Consider the following 19249-nt stretch of genomic DNA (forward strand, 5'->3'; position numbering starts at 1 on the left):
GATTAACCTCCCAACTGGTGAAGCTTCTTGGTACCTATATGTCTCAATTAAGGTTCACTTAAAAACCAAAATGTCATTCCTTAATTCTTTTACCATTTACAGCATTCTCTGTCCTTTAGCAGCTCCTGCTCTGCATCTCTTTCTGAATTGCCACTTTTCATAGAAATGTGGTAATTTTACTCTGTTGTATGTGTGACTAATCTCTCCAATTGAGTCCATGATTTCTGCAGTGTATATGCTTATGCAGGCTTATTTTTCAAAGCAAGACCATGTTCAAAATTTTGCCACCATTCCCATTTTAAGATGAAGCATGTCTTGGTGACAGAGATCACTTGAGATGTTTTCATAATCTTGCATAATAATTTGTATAGCCTCAAGCATGAAAAACCTTTGAAAACTATAAAACTTTGTACAGGAAGTCTAATAGCTAGAAACGTGTCAGTTTTTACTAATTCCAGAGAAGGAGTTAGTTTTTGACAGCACTTCAGAGAGCCAACATGAGACTAGTGTTTTATTTAGTATTATATTATGACTAGTTAGTGTTACAACAGGGACACCTACTAGCTGTGAGGATGGGTGAAAGTCAAGAATGCTGATGCCTAACGGCGGTTCTAACATTTCCAGGCTGTTAACAGGAAGACAGGGAAGGAAATAGCACCACTGCCAATTGTGATCTAAGGAACTGCAAAGCCATACAAAATATACAAAGAAGCTAAAAGTCTTAACACACTCCCATTCTGCAGGAAGTCTTGTCTGTACCATCTGGTAGGAGGGAGGAATCCTGTCCTGCTCCTTCAGGAACACATTTCCTTGTCACGTTAGCTTTTTGATAGCTTCAATCCACTCAGCTCGCTCAGCCTTGCTGCTGGCCTGGATATAATAGTGTGTGTCTTCCTTGGTAATCACTTTGAAGAGATTCCCTTGGACATTCCCTTTAACCCCTAGGCAGAAGAAAAATTCGTGAGTGAATATCCGTGTCTGCTTTCAGCTAGAAATGAACTGAGCCACGAACAAAAATATACCAAATGAAGTATTTCTTAAATACCAATGTATGTGGTTAGGGAATCCCACCAGAAGCCTGCTTTCCTCTCTTCCACCTTGCCGCTCCCCGTCCCTCCCCTCCGCCCTCTTGGCCGACTGCCTACACTAACTACAGATCTACAGTTCCGTTCACATCTGAGAATCCAGGAGGTTTATGTGAGAAAGAAGTAGGCACAGATTTGGGACTTGACTTTAATTTGTTTAGCTTCTTTGAACCTCAATTTCCACATCCATTAAATGGGAACACTACGGTCTTTCTTAGCTGGCTATTGTGAAATTAGTGTGCTCATAGATGTTAGAGTGTATTGCTAACCCTTAAACACTGTGTAGGCTACTATTCTTAGGTGGAAGCTTACCTGCCAGTAAGCACAGAAACTGAGGGGAAAGAGGAATACCAGAGACAGATTATTTAGTTGTGTTGTGAAAACACTAAGAAGACCCCACATGCCCCTTTCCCTCGTTCTGAAATCGGCTCTAAAATGTACTCATCGTCTCACTGAGACCTACTCAGGCCCCCGTTGTTCAGCCCATCAGCAGAGCACCGCTGCGAGTGCAGCCGGGAGCACCCCGAGGCCTGCAGGCTGGCACGGAGTTGCACCTTACCGGTGGGAACGCCATTATCCTCCAGAGCAGACACGAGTGAACCACGAAGAGAAAACCCACCCACCGGCCGGTTCTCCTCCTGCAGCAGAAAGAATTCCTGATGAGGCACAGTGTGAACTCACAAAAGGGAGAAAGGAGTTGCCCTCTTGCGAAGCCAGTGAGAGTCATCTGTAATACAGGAAGCTGAATTTGGACATCACGTGGTCACGTTACATGTACCATAAGGAAGTCTGGGCTTCGTTTCACTGCCAGCCGCAGCAGGGCCACACTCCTCCCTGGCCCTCGGCCCTCCCTGTTGTCTGCCAGGTCCCAGAGGGCTCCTTGTCATTCCTTCAGGCGCTCCCCTTAGGCTGGGGATTCCTGACAAGCTTCAATATTTCAAAAACTGAATGAAAATCATACATCTAAGACAAGGCTGGACAGGCCAGTTCAAAGGCCGTTTATCTTTGCTTTTGACTGGAATTAGATCAACTCATCATACAATAATACTTATTATCTGAAACTCAGAGTAGCAATTCTTCGATTGATTAGAAAAGAAGAAAAAGAAAATTAGTAAATGATGGCTTAAATAGTACATGATAAAAGGAACTTTCCACAACATCAGTGGGTACAAAAGGTTGAGGGGCAGAATTCATGGTGTCTCCGCAGAGAAAGCACCGTTAGGAGTCTCCTTTATCAGCCCACCCCACCCCCCCAGCCCCACAAAAAGCTTTGGAGAAACTAAAAGGTGCTTTCCTCTCAAAATAATGATAACCCTCTGCGCAGGCAACAGCGTGCTGAAAGAAAGAAATGATCAGACCGTTAGGTATAGCTAGGATCGTGGAAGGACAAGCACAGCACAGCAGAAGTGAGGGCAGGGACGCTGGGAGAAAGGAAGGAAGTAGAGCCAGCTGCCCGGTACGCTCGGGAGAGAAGTGTCTGAAGCCTCACACTCGGGTGCCAAGTGGACACACGGCACTCACTTTGGAAGGGTCGTAGTAATGCAGGAAAGCCGGATCCTTCCTCAGAACAAAGCGCCGCACCTTCCAGTTTTTCCTCTTGTGCCCCTAAGGCAAAGAAAGGGTTCAAGGCTCATCTGTGACAGCTCTGTCCCTTCCTCCCACTTCCACGCGTCTAATGCCCAAGCCAACTTGCTACAATGGACTACTTTCTGGAAGGAGTCTGCTGGATTACAGACCCAAGGATTACAATGACGTGGACCTCCCTCTCAGAGACACTTGAGCAAAAACACTGCCACAGTTAGTCGAGTTGACAGAACCAAAGAGGGTCAGCACTGAAGGAAAAGGGGAGCATTACCCAGACCCAGTCAGGGTGTAAGGAGGACAGGGAGGCAGCAGGTGTCCACTGGACTAAGAGCTCACAGGCAAACTTGAACCCAAGCACACCGACTTTTAAGTGTCAAAAGCAAGCCTACAGCTGCATGGATATGTGCACACATCGACAGTAAAAACCACTTCAGCATTCTGCATCAGAAAGAGTAAGAAATGATCAATTCTATGTTAAAATCTAAACGTAGAAGATACTGATGCGTATGACTTTGGCTTCACCCCCAAGATCACAACACTTCCTTAGCCCTCTAGCCGGGAGCCTCCAGAGTCCCTCCCACACCGTCCTCCCGGCCTGCCCTGCACGGGCGACCTCCCCTCACTAGACTCCCATCAGCCTGGGAGTGGCGCGGCCCTCGGGGTAGAGAGGCAGTCGCAGGCATGGTAAGTAATCTAAGAGCAGATGGGGATCGTGATACGCAAGAAGCAGGCGACACAGCCGTGTGCCCCAAGTACCAGTGGGAATGGCGCCGAGCAGCACGTGTGTCCACTGGACAGACACGCCCATTCACACAGTGTGCAGGATATGCACAAACACGAGTGGTGTGCGGAAGGTCCGCTTACCCGTCCCGTGCTGGGACACGGTGATTCTGTTCGCAGGCCAGCCTGTGTGTCAGGCACGCAGGTGTGCCCGTGACAAGGATGCTCCCCCGGACATGGTTAGCAGGAGGGACCACAGTCAGTTTTTAAACACTGATGTTACACTACACAATGTCATCTTCAACCCACCGCAGTAGGTGGACAAAAGACATTTTCTGTTCGTGTATGAGGGAGGTGTGCGGTGTCGCACAGAAGCAGGCAGAGACCCCAGGAAGCGTGAGGGGGCTGAAGGCCAGCAAATGCGAAACACCAGCGCGGCAAAGCAGGGCCCTTGCAGCCCAGTGCACGCTGTGGGCGGTGCTGCAGACACCGTTCCCTGGGACTGCGATCGTGACTCGTGTGCACGTTTCCCCTGCACCTCTCTGTGTCTGGGACTCTGTGTGTGTGTGTGAGTGTGTGTGTGTGTGTGTGTGAGAGAGAGAGAGAGAGAGAGAGAGAGAGAGAGAGAGAAGGGGCATGTCCATGCCTCTTGCTTTGCTCCCGGCAGCTGCCGCTGGTTCCTGCTTTAGCAGATTCTGCTGGAACTGAGCACCTGCCCTCAGGCACTCTCAGCCCTTCTCACCCTCTGGGGGCATCTGTGCATCTCCCCCCTCTCCAAGGCAGGCATACCTGCTTGGCCAGATAGCCTTGTTTTACCACTGTGCCACTTAACTCCACAGTGCTGAGACTAATTTCTTCCTTGGAGCTTATCTTCTTCTTGTAGCTCTCAGCCTAGCAGGAAGGAAAGAGCAAGGACTGTGTTACCAAAAAAGTCCCAGTTCCAGGCTCTGGGGGCTACCACAGGGAAAGGAAAATCCTCGATTCAGAAACCTCACTCCACCTGGAGGGAGAAGAGGTCCCCAAACCCTAGGCCTCTCGCCCATGACTGTGGACCCCCGGCGCTCACTCTGTTACCTCCTCCTTCCTCTGCCCCCATGGCAAGAGGAACTCCCTCCCTAACTTACGAAAGTGTACAGGGCCGTGGAGTCATCCAGGAACTGCTCGGCCAGGTCTCCAGAGCGAATGGCTCCCATGCTTCGGACACCTACTGGCTTCAGGAAGTTCTCTTCCATGAGCATGGAGGCCAGGGTCACGGCCTCCAGACGGTTGGCAGAAAAGTTATTGGAGATGAGCCAGTCCACCAGGGAGGAGCCTGCATTGGGGCAAGTGCAGCCCCAGTCAGACAAAAGGCTATAGACAAAACTCCCTGGGGGTGCTTGACTGTGACCTCATTGACCTTACCCTCCTGGGCAGCCTTGGGCTCTACCTAAGAGCAGACCCAAGGCCACACCCACATGTGGCCACCTCGGACCAGCCCGCTGGCCGCAGGCAGCTCTGGCCTCAACGCAGGAGGGCTGGCATGGCCAAGTCCGGTCCCAGTTCCCACCGCCTGTCCCAGACCCCAAGAGGGGAGGCTCACCTATGAAGGTCTTTTTGTAGGTGCTTCCCTGCTCCATGTTGGGGCTTGGCCGGATTCCACTGCTGCTGTCGTGCATCTTGTCCACGATACGGCTACACAGAAGGAAGACAGAGGAGAGGCGCCCTTCATCGCACCAACACTATGAGGGAGGGGCCAAGAGCTGCGGCCAAGGGTATAAAGCAAGGGGCGACGGTATGATACCCATCACCAAGCAAGGGGGTATTCCGTGCTGCATCAGAACTGGAGAGGTAGGATTTTAAGACGTTTCTTTTCTTCTGCTCGTCTAAATGCTCTAATGTTTCTATATGAGACAGGTACTACTTTTGTAGCAAAATTAAAGAGCTGTGACTTTTAATTTTAGAGTAAAAATTGTACAATAATGATTCTCTATGACCATAAAGTGTGATCTCCTCCAGCTACTTCTCAAAGTCACCCATCACTTGAACCCCCTCCTGCCCGCACTGCTCGTCCCCCCGCACTCACCATGGTCTAGCAGCGACCCTGCTGCACAAGCAAGACTTCAAGGAGCCCACAAAGGGACTCGTCCTGTGTCTTCGGCGGGTGTAACAGTTCTGCTACCTGGGAGCTTAGGGGGTGTTGCCTGCGCTTGTAACCGGCTCCGTGATGGGACTCCTACTTTGGAGTGCTGCCTCCACCAGTGACCTGCTTTCTGTTCTGTGAGACGATTCCTGCCACCAATGGAAGATCTTGTCTCATTTTCTATCTATGTCCTTGAATGGGAAAGCCCCCGAGATGAGATCTGATGTATTCCCATTTGCATCTCCAGGGTACCTAGCAGTGCAGTGTGGGGCATGCAGTAGGCACTCTATAACTGTTGCCTGAATGAATGGCTGGATGTGGAACCTCACAGAGCAAGAATGCAGCTGCTACCTGAACACATCACTCTTGCCACCAGGCTGCAAACAAGACCAGTGACGTGGCAAGTGGAGATTCCTGGGGGGCTGTGACGGAGCCCTGGGCACCCTGGCTGAAACTGCAGGGAGGGTCTCAAGACACTGAGGTGGGCGAAAGCAGCAGAGGCCCCAAGAGGTGTCAGAGGAGCAGCGCAGGTCGGGAGGGCCTGAGGGCTGCCACCAGACAGGCCTGCGCGGCAACCACAGAGCCCCCTCCTTGCATCACACAGAAAGAAGAGGCTGCAGCAAAGCCAGGCAGGGCAAGGGGCGGGGGGCCGGGCACTCACTGCAGGCTGATGTGAGGGGGCAGCTTGAAGGAGTTTTTCAGTATGTGGAGCTGCTGGACCTTCCCCGGCTGCCCAGCATGAATAGCCCCCGTTATCTCAAAGGCCCAGGCATCCCTCTCTTCTCGGGAACAGGCCTCCAGGAAGTACTCGGTGGATGTTCGAGTCTTCAGCTTAATGAGGAGCTGTGGGAAGAGACAGCCAGTCAGACCAGCACCCAGAGGCCCAGCGGGCAAGAAAATGGTGGTGGGGCAGCTATGATGACAGGCCCACAGCAGACCCGGGACACAGAGGTCTGGGGGCTGTCGAATGCCCAACCCCCTCAGCCACACCCCAGTGGGGGGTCTTCAAAGATCCCCTTGTACACCTCAAGCCACAGGAGGCTCGTGGCCTCGTAAGGCAAGCTCTCCCTCTGGCATGGACCACTTAGCATAGGGACTGCTTCCTGGGCACTTGGCCCCCTGCTTCCGATTCTGCCTTTGAGAACCTCACAGACTAACCTCACCTCCCACGACAGTCCCTGTGCTGAAATACACTGGCTTTCAAGGCAGACTGATCTGAACGCAAATCCCAGCTCTGCCACTTAGCTATGGACGCTTGGGCACATTAAGGAACCCCACCGGGCCTTGCTTTCTTCATCTGTCATATGGGGATATGAACCCCTACCTCGGCGGCGCTGCTCCTTACCCTCCCTTCTGTGCTCTTTTCTTCAGTCCAAGCATCCCCAATCTTTCACACACTTCTCACAGGGTATGGTTTAAACTCTTAACCAACTCACGCTCTGCCACACAGTCTGCAGGTGGTCAGCATTCTCAGAAGCTACGAGCCGTGAACGGAACCAGCTGCTCCGGGAAAGCTCTGAGGGGCATGGGGTGGCACGGGGCTGACAGCCCGAGGCCACACTGACTGATGGCCCTGTAGACGCACACTCTGTGCTGTCAGCCAAGAGTCCTTTTCAGGTAGGCCGCATCTCCTCCATTCTTTAAATGTGCATCGAGGGGTTCTTTTGGACCATTATGGGATTTGGATGTTGACCCTATTAAATGTCCTTCTGAGTAGACTCGGCCTACAGCTGGGGAAACAGAGGCATTCTTTCATCCCATTCTGGTTTCCAATATATTATTTCCCAACTTGCTTCGCTTGCAAACTTAACATCCCTCAACTAACAGCAAAACGGTGATAAGACAAGGCTGGCTCACAGTCCCGAAGAGTACCATGAATCTGTTCCTCCAAGTTAGCACTGACTCACTCACCAGCCTTGTGGGAGTACAGATTCAACCAGCTCCGCATACCTGCTCTGTCTGTCGGCAGTCAACATTTTCATGAAAGAATTTCAGGAGAGACTATAAAATTTCATGTGAAATCCAAGCATACTCTTTTATAGCTTCCCTAACTTAAATATATATATATACACACACATACACATATATACACTTTATAACTTGTTCTTAGTGAACCTACAGGCTCCTCTTGACCTCTTCCAGCTCAAGGAGTCATGAACCGGGCAGATGACAGTCTGGGAATTAACATGAAGCTCACAACTCCAGTTAGCAAATTAAACTTGTGTCCTTTTTTGAGTCTTTCTAGGTCCAGCCCATTAGACCAGCACTTTCGCTCTCTACCGTTCCTTAAAGATTATTAAGGGGCATCGGGTCAACAAGTTAACCTACAAGTTCTGGGGTATAATTTATTGAGAACTAGAGTCTTAAATTCACTTAGAAAAGTAGGGTTTTTCTCTCTTAAAATCATCTCGCTTATCTGTAAATTTGTCTTCTCTCTTAAACATTAATTCAGCAAACATTTGCTAATCGTCTGCTCTGGGTCCAGACACCGTGTTTGGTCTTCTGACACGACAAGGAGGAAGGTGCAGCCCCAGTCTGCCCAGGCTGGGCGTTCTCCAGCAGCCCTGCCTCCACGCAGAAGAACACTGCCCCACCTGACTTTTCCCTCTTCATCAGCAGCACCTGCAGGTTGGCAGCAGGAAGCTGTAGAAGGACATTGCCTTTCTGCAGTCTCCTAGGCTGGAATTACACCCAACACCTCTCTCCTTCACCTTCAACATCCAGTCAACCATGTCCTGTGGACATTTCCTTCACAATGTTTTCTCGAGGTCCCCCTACTTTTTGCCTTACTTCATGCCTCATTTTTTAATACCTTCCTTTGTTCTCTTGAGAAAGATTCAAAACTACAAAGGAGTACAGTGGTTAACATAACAAATACCAAGAAACCCACCACCCAGAATGGACTGTCATGAATATTTTCTCATACTTAGAAGGCTTGTCAATTGGTCTAGAAGAGTCAAAGAAGAAAAACATGGTAAGAAAGAAGAAAATGGTGGGGTGCCTGGCTGGCTCAGTCGGTGGAACGTGTAACTCTTGTTCTTGGGGTTGTAAGTTTAAGCCCCGCGTAGAGAATACTTAAAAAAAAAGAAAAAGAAAAAGAGAAAGAAGAAAATGTAAGATCCCTTCTTTATGGATCTAGTAACTTATTAGGAACAGAGAGTAGTTCCTCATTTTAGTCCTCCTGAGTGTTTTTTACCCATCCATTCTCTCAGAACCTTCAGCGACTCCCCATTTCCTCCATCTGGCCCCAGCCAATCTCCCACTGCCCCCTGGGGGAACATTCCCCTTTGGCCACACGGGCCATTGTTTTCTCCAAATCTATCTCGCCCCTCACTTTTACTCAAGACTTTCCACCTGCCCAGAACGTCTGCCTCTCTCCTCTTTCAGATCTTTGCCAAATCTCTATTCCTCCCAATGCCGTACCTGACTCAGACAGCCTCTAATTACATCTTCCTCCTCTTCAGGAATACAGTGTTTTCTACAGCTAATCATGTTTGTGCCAACATTTGGAATTCTGAATGTTTTTCAATTAACCACTTGCTTTCATGATAAGATTAATAACTGAAGGAAAAACACTCTTACCATTTGCTTCCTTGACTCCTCCAAGCCTAGCAAATTTCTTGGCACATAACGGGCCCTCAAAAAATGATTCAGATACCTTTTTGATGATGGGGTTGAAACTGCACCTGACTTTTGGAACACACACCCCCTTCAGGGGACGGAAGCCACCATATTAAATTCCAAGGTAGGAGTAATTGCTCCCATGTGTGTAGTGCCTCCGAGCCAACAAAGTGCTCTGACAGACCATCGCCTTCCATCATGATCCCCAACACAATCACGGGAGATAGCGAGGTGTCATTATTCTACCCCATTTTATAGATGAGGAACTAAGGCTCAGAGAGGTTCAGTTACTTGCTCAAAGTCACACACCTGGTACGTAGTGCAGCAGGACTTGGATTTAGGTTTTTCAATGATAACTCAGCTCTTCACCCACACCCCCCTCACCAAAGAGGCCAGAGGTGGGAGGGTCCGAGGCAGGAGAAGGCGGGAAGCAGGGGCTTTCACTTACGGGTCGGTTTTCATACTCCAGACAGGGGCAGGTGATGGTGCAGCCATCCAGAAGGATCCGGCCCTTGGGAGGGGTCACCTTCCGACCCCCCTCAAGCTTGTAGTACAACAGCGTGTTCTGCTGAAGGATGAACCATCGCGCCTTCCAGTTGTGGACAATGTGACCCTGAGGATAGACAGGAGAGCCCTGCAGTGAGGTGGCTGAGGGGACAACACTGAGTTCAGGGAGAAGAGTCCCAATGGCCCAGGTAGCCAGAGTGTGCCGTGGAATCAACTGTCCAAAAAGGGGACAGCATTATCTTTAAAAAAAACAAAAACAAACCCCTCATTTTGTTTTTTTAATTTTAAAATAATTTCAATTCAGGGGCACTGGGTGGCTCAGTCAGTTGAGCGTCTGCCTTTTGCTCAGGTCATGATCTCAGGGTCTTGGGATCAAGTCCTGAGTCTAGTTGAGCTGGGCTCCCTGCTCAGCGGGGAGCCTGCTTCTCCCTCTGCCACTGCCCCTCCCCTGTGCTCATGCTCTGTCTCTGTTTCTCTCTCTCTCGAATAAATAAATAAAATCTTTAAAAAAAATAATTTCAATTCAGAGAAAAGCTGAAGAATAGTATTAAAGAACTTTTTTTTTTAAAGATTTTATTTATTTATTTGACAGAGAGAGACAGCCAGCAAGAGAGGGAACACAAGCAGGGGGAGTAGGAGAGGAAGAAGCAGGCTCCCAGCGGAGGAGCCTGATGTGGGGCTCGATCCCATAACGCTGGGATCACGCCCTGAGCCGAAGGCAGACGCTTAACCGCTGTGCCACCCAGGCGCGCCTAAAGAACTTTTTTAACAGAATCATCCAAGGGTAAATTTTTAACATGATGCTCCACCACTTTGGAATATTTTATTGTGTATCTCCTACAAAAGAGGGGAGGAGGAATATTTCCAACACAACCACAACGCAACCATCAACATCAGGACATTTCCATTAATGTGTTATTTTCATCAATTCCACAACCTCCACCCAAGTTTCACCAGTTGCCCTAATAATGTCCTTAATAGCCAAAGGATCCAGCTCAAAATCGTACCTTTGTTTTCATTTTCATGAAAAAAGCATCATCTGTCTGGATCTCCTTGTCATCTCTTTTAAGTTAGTAACAAAGACCTTTGGCATTAACCTTCCAGTTCCCAGTTGGCCTTTTTTGTGATTATAAACCTTGAAAGAACCTGTGCAATATACAGAAGAGAAAGTCCTACCACTAGGAGACAGCCATTGCTAACACTTTGTGTTTTCTTATAGTCTTTTTTCCTCTTAGTTTTTACTTTCTGATTAAAAAAAAAATCAGGACCATGTTACCTATAGTTATTTATTATCGAGTTTGTTTTGTTGAGCTTTGCTGGGCATCTTCTCACACCAATATATTTCTTTACAACATAGTTTTTAATAACCACTAGGTGGATGCAACATTTGCTTGTCAATCTCCTATTGTTTGTAGCTGAGGTTGTTTTGTTTTTTTCACTGTTATAAACAATTCCACAGTGAATATCCTTGCACATAAATTCTGACCTGCATCTCAGATTTTTTTCCCCTTAGGATATATTCCTAGAAAGAATATTACTAGTCAAAGGATGTAGGCAATTTGTAAAATTGAAGCCACAAACAGTCTACCAGTGCTAAGGACCCTAAGAATCTTGCTAAGTCTGGTCTGACAAGCCTAAAAGGCAGGGTATTTGGGGGGATTCTCGGGTGGGTCACAGAGCCAATGAACAGGGTAGTCAAGTAAAGGCAAAGAGCCTATTTCTAAAACAGACCAACAGATGAGGGAATGTCTACTGAGGAATCAGTAAGGAATGGGTTTAGTACACACTCATGAAAGGAACTTTCCTGGCATATTTCGCAGAGCAGAGCCCAACAAGGACTGGACTCTAAGAGAGATGCGCTTTGTCTGAACCGGAGACCATTTCCCCAATTCATGCATTTCCTCACATTTCCTAGCATTGATGCCTTTCAAAAGCTCCTTGAGTTCTCACATCTGTGGTACTGTGATTGCTCAGTGTGCAGTGAGTGCTGTTAGGGAACCAAAAGTTGTAGAAGGAGTTGACGAGTGAGCACTGGGCTGTGCCCAAACAGAATTTACTGTGGCAGCTAAATAAAACTTCTAACCATGTTAATCTGACAAGAGTTTATTAACATGTCTAAGTGCTATCACACTGCATGGCAATCAGGCTGTTCGCATGAGATGACTCTCGTAGTCAAGTTGAATTTTACGTTTAGCTCTCTCCACTCTGTCCCGTACTCAGGATCGACATGTAACATGACGGTTGACAGCTGCTCTTGACGTGGGTAGACATGTTTAAAGAAACAAAAAAGATTTAGCTCCAGCTTCTCAGAGGCTGAGGTTCTCTACTGCTCTCCACGTGGCCCAGACTCAGGTCCCCTTTCTCAATGACCCCCTATTGAGGGGCTCCTGGAGCAGCATTTGCAGTAAATTGCTGGCTCAAAAGATTTCGTATGGAGAGAATGCAATCCTAGTTGATGGAATGGGGGCAGGTGTGAGGTGGAGAAGGGGAGAGGGCGAAATCATGTTAAACCTTAAAACAGGTGTTACGGGCTGTATTATGTCCGCCCTTGCTCACACACATTCATATATTAAAGCCCTAACTCCCAGTGTCGACTGGATGTGGGGATAGGGCTTTAAAGAGGTGATTAGGTTAAAATGAGGTCATTAAGTGGGCCCTAACCCAATGTGACTGGGGTCCTTATAAGAAAAGGAGACTTAGACACACAGAGAGACATCAGGGAGGCATATGCACAGAGGAAAGACCATGCGAGCACACAGCAAGAAGTCGCCCATCTGCGAGCCGAGGAGAGAGGCCTCAGAAGAAGCCAAACCTGCTGACAGCTTGACTTGTACTCTAGCCCCCAGAACTGCGAGAAAACAAATCTCAGTTTAAGCTGACTTGTCTGTGGTATTTTTGTTCCAGCAGCTCTAACAAACTAAAACAACAGGGAGAGGAGAAATGGGGCTTGGAGATATCAGAGAGAAAAGTGTCATCAACAGATGTTGAACAGGACAAACCAATATGGAGTCTGCACTCTCCTGGACAAAACGCTACATTTCCCAGAATCCTTGGCACAAAGGCAACAGATAGGTGACCAAGTAGCTGCCACTCCCATGCATGGGGAACTGATGCCTATCTGGCAGCCACCTAACAGGAGGAGACAGGAATTTTGGGCAAGAGTGGTGTTGGAAGAAGAGGTCCTTCTGACACCCAGTCTCCAGAGCTATCAGGGACAAACAGCAAATAATGTCAGCAGTGATGTTTCCACTAGAAATATCTGGTGGTTCTGTTGGGTATTTTTGTCCAGCTACATCGTTCCTGGCTGTATAGCATCCCAGCCAGGTTCTCTGGCCCTCCCAAATATTCCTGAGTTACTTAGTAATTAATATTCCTCCATGAAATCCCCTTCTGTTCAAACTCACTAGAGTGGAATGTGTTCATGAGCAACTACGAATCCTGACAGCAAAGGAGACAGGTCTGAAGAGAAAGACTGAGGAGAAAGGATTTACCGTGCAGGCAGAAACCCTGAAGCAGCTGGTGACCCTCATAAAAACTGTTCAAATTCTTTGACCCAATAATTCCACTTCTGGGAATGTGTGCTGAATAAATCGTCTAGCATATGGAAAAGGTTTTATGTATTAAGACACTTTGGATCATTGCTTATAATAAAATACTGCAAAATATTCTAACTGTGTAACAATACCATGCCCACTGTGGCTGTAATGGAGGGATTCCAATCCTAACAGATGGCAGGAAAGGTCACTGGTGGAACCCTCAAGGTCAAACCCAGCAGTCTGAGCCTACCAAGAATCACAGCGTCCATGGTCTTCAACACAGGCAAAGCACTTTCACTTACATGTTTTCATACGGTACCTAAAAATAACTCTAGTAGTTATTTCAGAAAATTTCTGAAGGGATACCTCAGGAAAGATAATAGTTATCATCTCTAAGGACTAAGATTGGATACAGGGCAACAAGAATGAAAACTTATTTTTCAGTTTATGGCCGTGAGTACTTTTCTAGTTTTTTTTTTAAATAATAAGCATTATTATTTTTATCATGGAAAATGAATTGAAATTCAAATAGACAAAAATCCTCATGAGATGACTAGGGAAATCATTCATTCATTTATCTATGCATTCAACAATCAATGACCAGCGACTACTACAGCCAGCGCTGTGCTGGCAGCAGGGAGACAAAGATGAACAAGATTCTGACCTAAGACACTGGAGGAGACAGACCGTGATGGCAGCCAGTGTGATAAGTTCTAGGACAGATGATTGGTGCGGTCGCCCAGGATCCCCACCTTCTAATATTCACACCCTTATATAGTTTCTTCCCACATTGTTCAAGGGTTGGTCTGTGTGACCAAGAGAATATGGCAGAGGGATGAATTGTCAGTTCTGACATTAGGTTATAAAAGACCCTGTAGCTCCGGTCTTGGGGACTCTCTCTCTCTCTGACCATGTATTCTGGGGAAAGCTCGCTGCCACATCATGACCAGCGCCTAGAGAGAGGTGAGGAACCCAGGCCACCGGCCAGCAGCCATGTGAGGGAGTTTGCAGTTGGATCGTCCGGTCAGCCAAGCCTTCAGGAGCCTGCCACACTGGGCAACATTTTCGCTGCAACCTCCTGAGAGACTTGAATCTCGCAGCCGAGATGTTCCTGAATACCTGCCCCTCAGAAACCGTGTGAGATAATAAGTGTTTGTTGTTTTAAGATGTTAAGCTTTGGGGTGAGTGTCACAGAACCAGAGAAGTAGAACAGGTCACGATGCAAACCCCAAAAAGCAGCTCCGTTGGAGGAGGGGGCTAAGGAGGCTGAGAGGGGTGAGGAAGGCTCCCCGAGGAGCTGATGCGAGGGCTGAGTCTGGAAGGCTGAGTGGAGATGGCCAGGTCAGGAAGGCAGGGAAGGGAGAGCCTGAGCCACTTCCACCTTTGAGAAACTCCAAGTGGTTCTATATGGCTTCGGCACAGAGGCCTGTGGGCAAAGGACAGGGGAAGCGACGCGGTTCCAGTCGGCTTCAGGTTCCATCTTGGAAAGTTTGATCTTTATATTGTGGCCAGAGGGGTGTCCTTGAAGACTTTTAACTAGAAGGATGACGAAAAAGCTTGGGTTGTCATGTTGAAAAGATCACCCCGACCCTATTGCGGCAGAACAGCTGGACGAAGCGGCCAGCCTGGAGTAGGCCGCTCAACTGGAGGCTGTGGTAACAACCCACCAAATAGGAAGAACACCATTACCCCCAGTCTACAGATAAACACGCCATGCTCAGAGGAAACAAGGAACTGGCTCAAAGTCACCAGGTAAAGGGGGTCGGAGACCAAAACCACAGTGGTATAGCTGAAAAATATCCCAGGCCTCCCTATACCTGGGCAGATTCTTCCCCCTCCAGGCTCCTGTCTGCAAACGGCTGGCCAGGGCCAGAGGCCAGTGGGACCATGAACAGCTTAGGATCCCTAGAATCCCTTTAGGGGGAGGGAGGAGAGTCCATAAGCTGGGATAGCAACTCCATGGCTGGGCTTAAGAGGCATGGAATGTTACAGCTGGAGGGACCCTTCAAAAAAGCCCATACTACTCCATACCTTCAATGATGAGGAAACTAAGGCTCAGAAAGTTCTTGCCCAAGACCCTACAACCCCAAAGAAGCGGAGATGGTACCTGTTATGAATTGAATTATGTCCCCCTCAAAAGGTATGTTGAATTCTTAACCCCTGGTACCTACGAATGTGATCTTGTTTGGAAATGGGGCCTTTGCAGATATGATCAGGATGAGAGGCAGTCATACTGTATTAGGGTGGCCCTAATACCTTATACAAAGAGGAGAATTTGGACACTGAAATACACAGGGAGAAGACGGTCACGAGATGGCAGAGGCAGAGATTGGAGTGATGCTTCCACAAGCCAGAGAATGCCGAGGACTGCATGTGTGAGATGATGGTGAACGTACGTGTGTGTGTGTGTGTGTGTGTGTGTGTGTGTGTTGGTCTCTGCCCCCCATTCCTGGCACAGAGCTCCTGAAACCCTTGCAATGTCCTGGCTGCTAGAAGCATTTTTTGTTCTCATGAGGTGACTCCGGGTGGGTTCTTGGACGAAGCCTGGTCATCGTAAAGAACAAGTCACAGTTACAGGCTTGATTCTCTTGAGAAGCAAGAAGGGCTGAAAATGATCAATCACACCTATGTGATGAAGTCTCCACAAAATCCCAAAAGTATGGGGTTCAGAGAGCTTCTGGGTTGTTGACTACACGGAGGTACTGAGACCGGCATGCCAGGAGAGGACACAGAAGCTCCACGCCCCTTCCCACATATCTCGCCCTACACAGCTTTTCCAACTGGCTGTTCATCTGTATCATTTACCGTAGCCTGTAGTCAACTGGCAAACGTGTTTCCCTGAGTTCTGTGAGCCACTGCAGCAAATTAACTGAAATGGAAAAGGGGGTCATTGGAACATCCAAACGATTAGCCCGTTGGTCAGACCCACAAGTGATAACCTGGGCTTGTGACCAGTGTCTGAAGTATGGGCACGGTGGGGTGGGGGTGATGGGGGGCAGTCCTGTGGGACGGATCCCTTGACCTGTGGGACATGACGCTCTCTCCAGGTAGACAGTGTCAGAATGGAATTAAATGGTAGGACATGCCGCTGGTGTCACAGAGAATTGCTTGGTGTGGGGAAAAACCTCCACACATTTGGGGACCAGCAGTGTCAAAAGGGCAGTGTTCTGTGTAAAAGTAAAGGAGACTCACAGGATAAAGAAACAATAGGGAGGAACAAAGTTTTCCCCTACAGGAGAAGGAAAAATCTGGACTTTCCTTTTACAGAAGAGGTAAGGGAGGACTCTCCCCTATAGGTTTCAGAGGAAGGATGGCCCTGCCAACACCTTGATTTCAGACTTCTAGCCTGCAGAACTCCTAGACTTTTTTCTTCTATGCCTATTTTTTCCTAATACCTTGTATATTTTTACTCTTTGGGTTATCATATCATAAGCATTTTAAACATCTGCATAACCATAATATACTTCGTCATTTATTCGTGGGGACATATAGGTAGTTTCCAGTTTTTTCACTACAAAAATAACACTTTGTTCATAAAGCTTTAATGGTATTTTCGTGGTATAGAGTCCGACAAAGGAAAGTTTTAGGCCAAAGTGTGTTAACATTGCCATGTCATTTTCTAAGAGTGTCCTCGGATGTGTGAGCGGATGTGTGGATGTGTGAGCAGGCAACAGCGCCTGAAGGGCCTCAGCGTCTTCTTAAAGGAAAAGCAATCATGCCCATGCTGATCCCGCTTCCTTCCCCCTCACCCTCCTTTAAAGCCAGGCCAAGTGAGTCCCCTGTATTTTGCCTGGAGCTTTGCTTCTTTCGTGTCTGGGCGGGAGTAAGAGCCAAATCCATCATGCCCCTGCCTGTCTCCTGCTTCACCCTCACGGGTGATGACTGTTCTGTACTCTGGGCTTCTCGCTCGGGCCCTCCCCCCCGCCCTTCCCCCCAGGGCTGAAAACCCTCCTAAATCTATGGAATCCCATGGCTATAGCTCTGCAACTTCGCCAGCGGACGCAGAAGCTGCTGTTGCCACCCAGGAGGAAAGGCGTTAAGGGGGAGAGAAAGCTGACTTGGATCCGTGGGCGGGAACTGGGAGCAGGGGCCCCAGGGCCAGGTCCCTCACCTCTGAGGAAAGGGTGTGACTTCCCTTGGCCTCGGGCCAGCCTCCACACTCCCGTCTTTGGGTATGGCTGGAATGAGCTTTCCCCATGTCAGCCAGGCCCCTTCTGTGGGCTTTGGGGGCTAGACTGTCCTCACTTCCCTGCACCCTGGACTCCCCAAGCCAGCCACCCAGGACTGAGCGGCCATCCTGAAGAGAACTCAGGTCCTTCCCTCCCTGTCGCCTTCCCTGATTCTGCGTGGTGGTGGCAGTGGTGGGGAATCTTGTGAGGTAACCCCAGCAACAGGGGGAGGCCCCTCCCAGACAGCCCCAGCTATCCGGACAACCAACAATGCCCACCAAAGCCTCTGCCCAAGTCATGCTCTCCTGCTCCCCTCAGGAGCTTCAGAGAAGTGGGAGCTGCAGAGGCCCTGCCACTGGCTGTCTCTCTGAGGGGCAGCTGCCTCCACAAACCGAGAGGGACCAGCCTATCGCTCTAATCACCGTGCCTTGGAATTTGGTACCTGCTCGTGTCCAGCCTGACCCTTGATCCGGCATCAGCCTCCTGCTTACGGTTTTGAGCAAACAACACACCCGCCCTCCTATATCAAATAATGTGTAACATAACATGGCTACATTCCCTACTGACCTGAAAGCAATTGGAGACTTCAGGGCTACTCTGGCCTCCAGGGGAGGCAATGCGAGGGGGAGCCCCTTCCTCCCTTTTCATCCATCTCCCTCCCAAAGCTATAATCTCAGTAGAACAGCCAAAAGGCTTATCACCAGATTTTATGCTCTGCTGTTATGTTAGTATAAACCCTCAGTGTCAACATCAATGTTCAAAGAACTTTAAAATACCGAACTTCCTCTTGCTGCTGCTCTTTGGTTCATTTTCCACCTTGAGCTGCGTGTTCTGTGTCTGTCTGGACTCTTGCTGGCTAAGGGAAAGGCCACGTGGGCCATGGGCAAAGACTGAGGATGGAGGCTGTGTCCCAGTTGTTGTTAGTCCTGTGGCTGTGGACAAGCGGTCTCATCCGTTTCCTCATCTGTCATTCGGTGAGAACACCCCCCACCCTGCGGTGGGCAGCACAAGGCTTGGAGTCAACCTTAGTGGGTTTGCACGTGCTCCATCACCCACGAGCTCCCAGATCCTGAGCAACCTGCTTAATGCACCTCCTTGAACTTTGTTTCTCCTTTGGGGAGAGGGAGGAATAGGGTGCCCCCCGTGCGGGGCCGCTGGGGGACCGAAGAACGCAAGGTCCGGGGCTGGTGCACCGTAAGCGCTTAGCAGCCTGGGCTGCCTCCTGGCCCAGGGGTTACCGTGGAGAGTACGGGAGCTGATGCAGTACACAGGTGGGCGCTGCGAGCCCCAGAGCACTTACGTCGTGTTAATACAGCAAATTTAAACACGGTCCTCTCCACATCTTAGGAAGTTGTTCTAACTAAGATGTCTGCTTCAGGAGCCGCCCCCCACCCCATACCACTGGCCCGGCGGGCCTCTCCTCCTTGTCTGTGCCCCGGCCGCTCTGTTCCACCCGAAGCCGCCCTCCGACCCCGGCCCCCGGCCCCCGGCCGCCCTCGGCCCGCCGAGCCCGCCGTCCAGCGCGGGCTGGGGACTGGGCTCCGGGAGCCGCCGCCCGCCGCCGCCCGCCGGGCCAGTGTCCGGAGGGGCTCTGGCGCGCTCACCCTCTTGACGAGGAAGCCCTCCTTGAGCACGCCGTCCTCCATGTCGCCGCGCGCGCCAGCCGGGCCTGCGGGCGCTCCAGGTGCGCTGTCCCCGCGCCTCTCGCGCCTCTCGCGCCTCCCGCGCCCGCTGCGCCCAGGAAGCGCCTCCGAAGCCGCGCGGGCGGCGCCTCCCTGGCCCGCGGCCAGAGCCCGAGGCCGCGGGGCCTCCTGGGCAGGAAGTCACGCCAGGTCGGGGTTTCTGACGCGGTTGCCCCCGCGAAGGTGCGCTAGGGTCCGCGGTTGGGCCTCCGGTACAGAGTCTGCC

General features: G+C 49.8%; 1 protein-coding gene across 1 annotated transcript; it reads right to left on the reverse strand.

The window, feature by feature from the left end:
• Positions 1–498: 498 nt before the first annotated feature.
• On the reverse strand, positions 499–19227 carry PLEK2 (pleckstrin 2). Its single transcript, XM_045810400.2, has 9 exons — positions 18946–19227; positions 9578–9742; positions 6170–6351; positions 4969–5060; positions 4514–4701; positions 4179–4280; positions 2607–2690; positions 1645–1723; positions 499–941 (listed from the first exon to the last, which is right to left on the reverse strand). The coding sequence occupies exons 1-9, from the start codon at positions 18985–18987 to the stop codon at positions 814–816; spliced, it is 1062 nt and encodes a 353-aa protein (XP_045666356.1). The 5' UTR covers positions 18988–19227; the 3' UTR covers positions 499–813.
• Positions 19228–19249: the final 22 nt, after the last annotated feature.

Source organism: Ursus americanus, chromosome 26 (assembly GCF_024610735.1).
Source record: "Ursus americanus isolate L20-20 chromosome 26, mUrsAme1.1.p, whole genome shotgun sequence".
NCBI lineage: Eukaryota > Metazoa > Chordata > Mammalia > Carnivora > Ursidae > Ursus > Ursus americanus.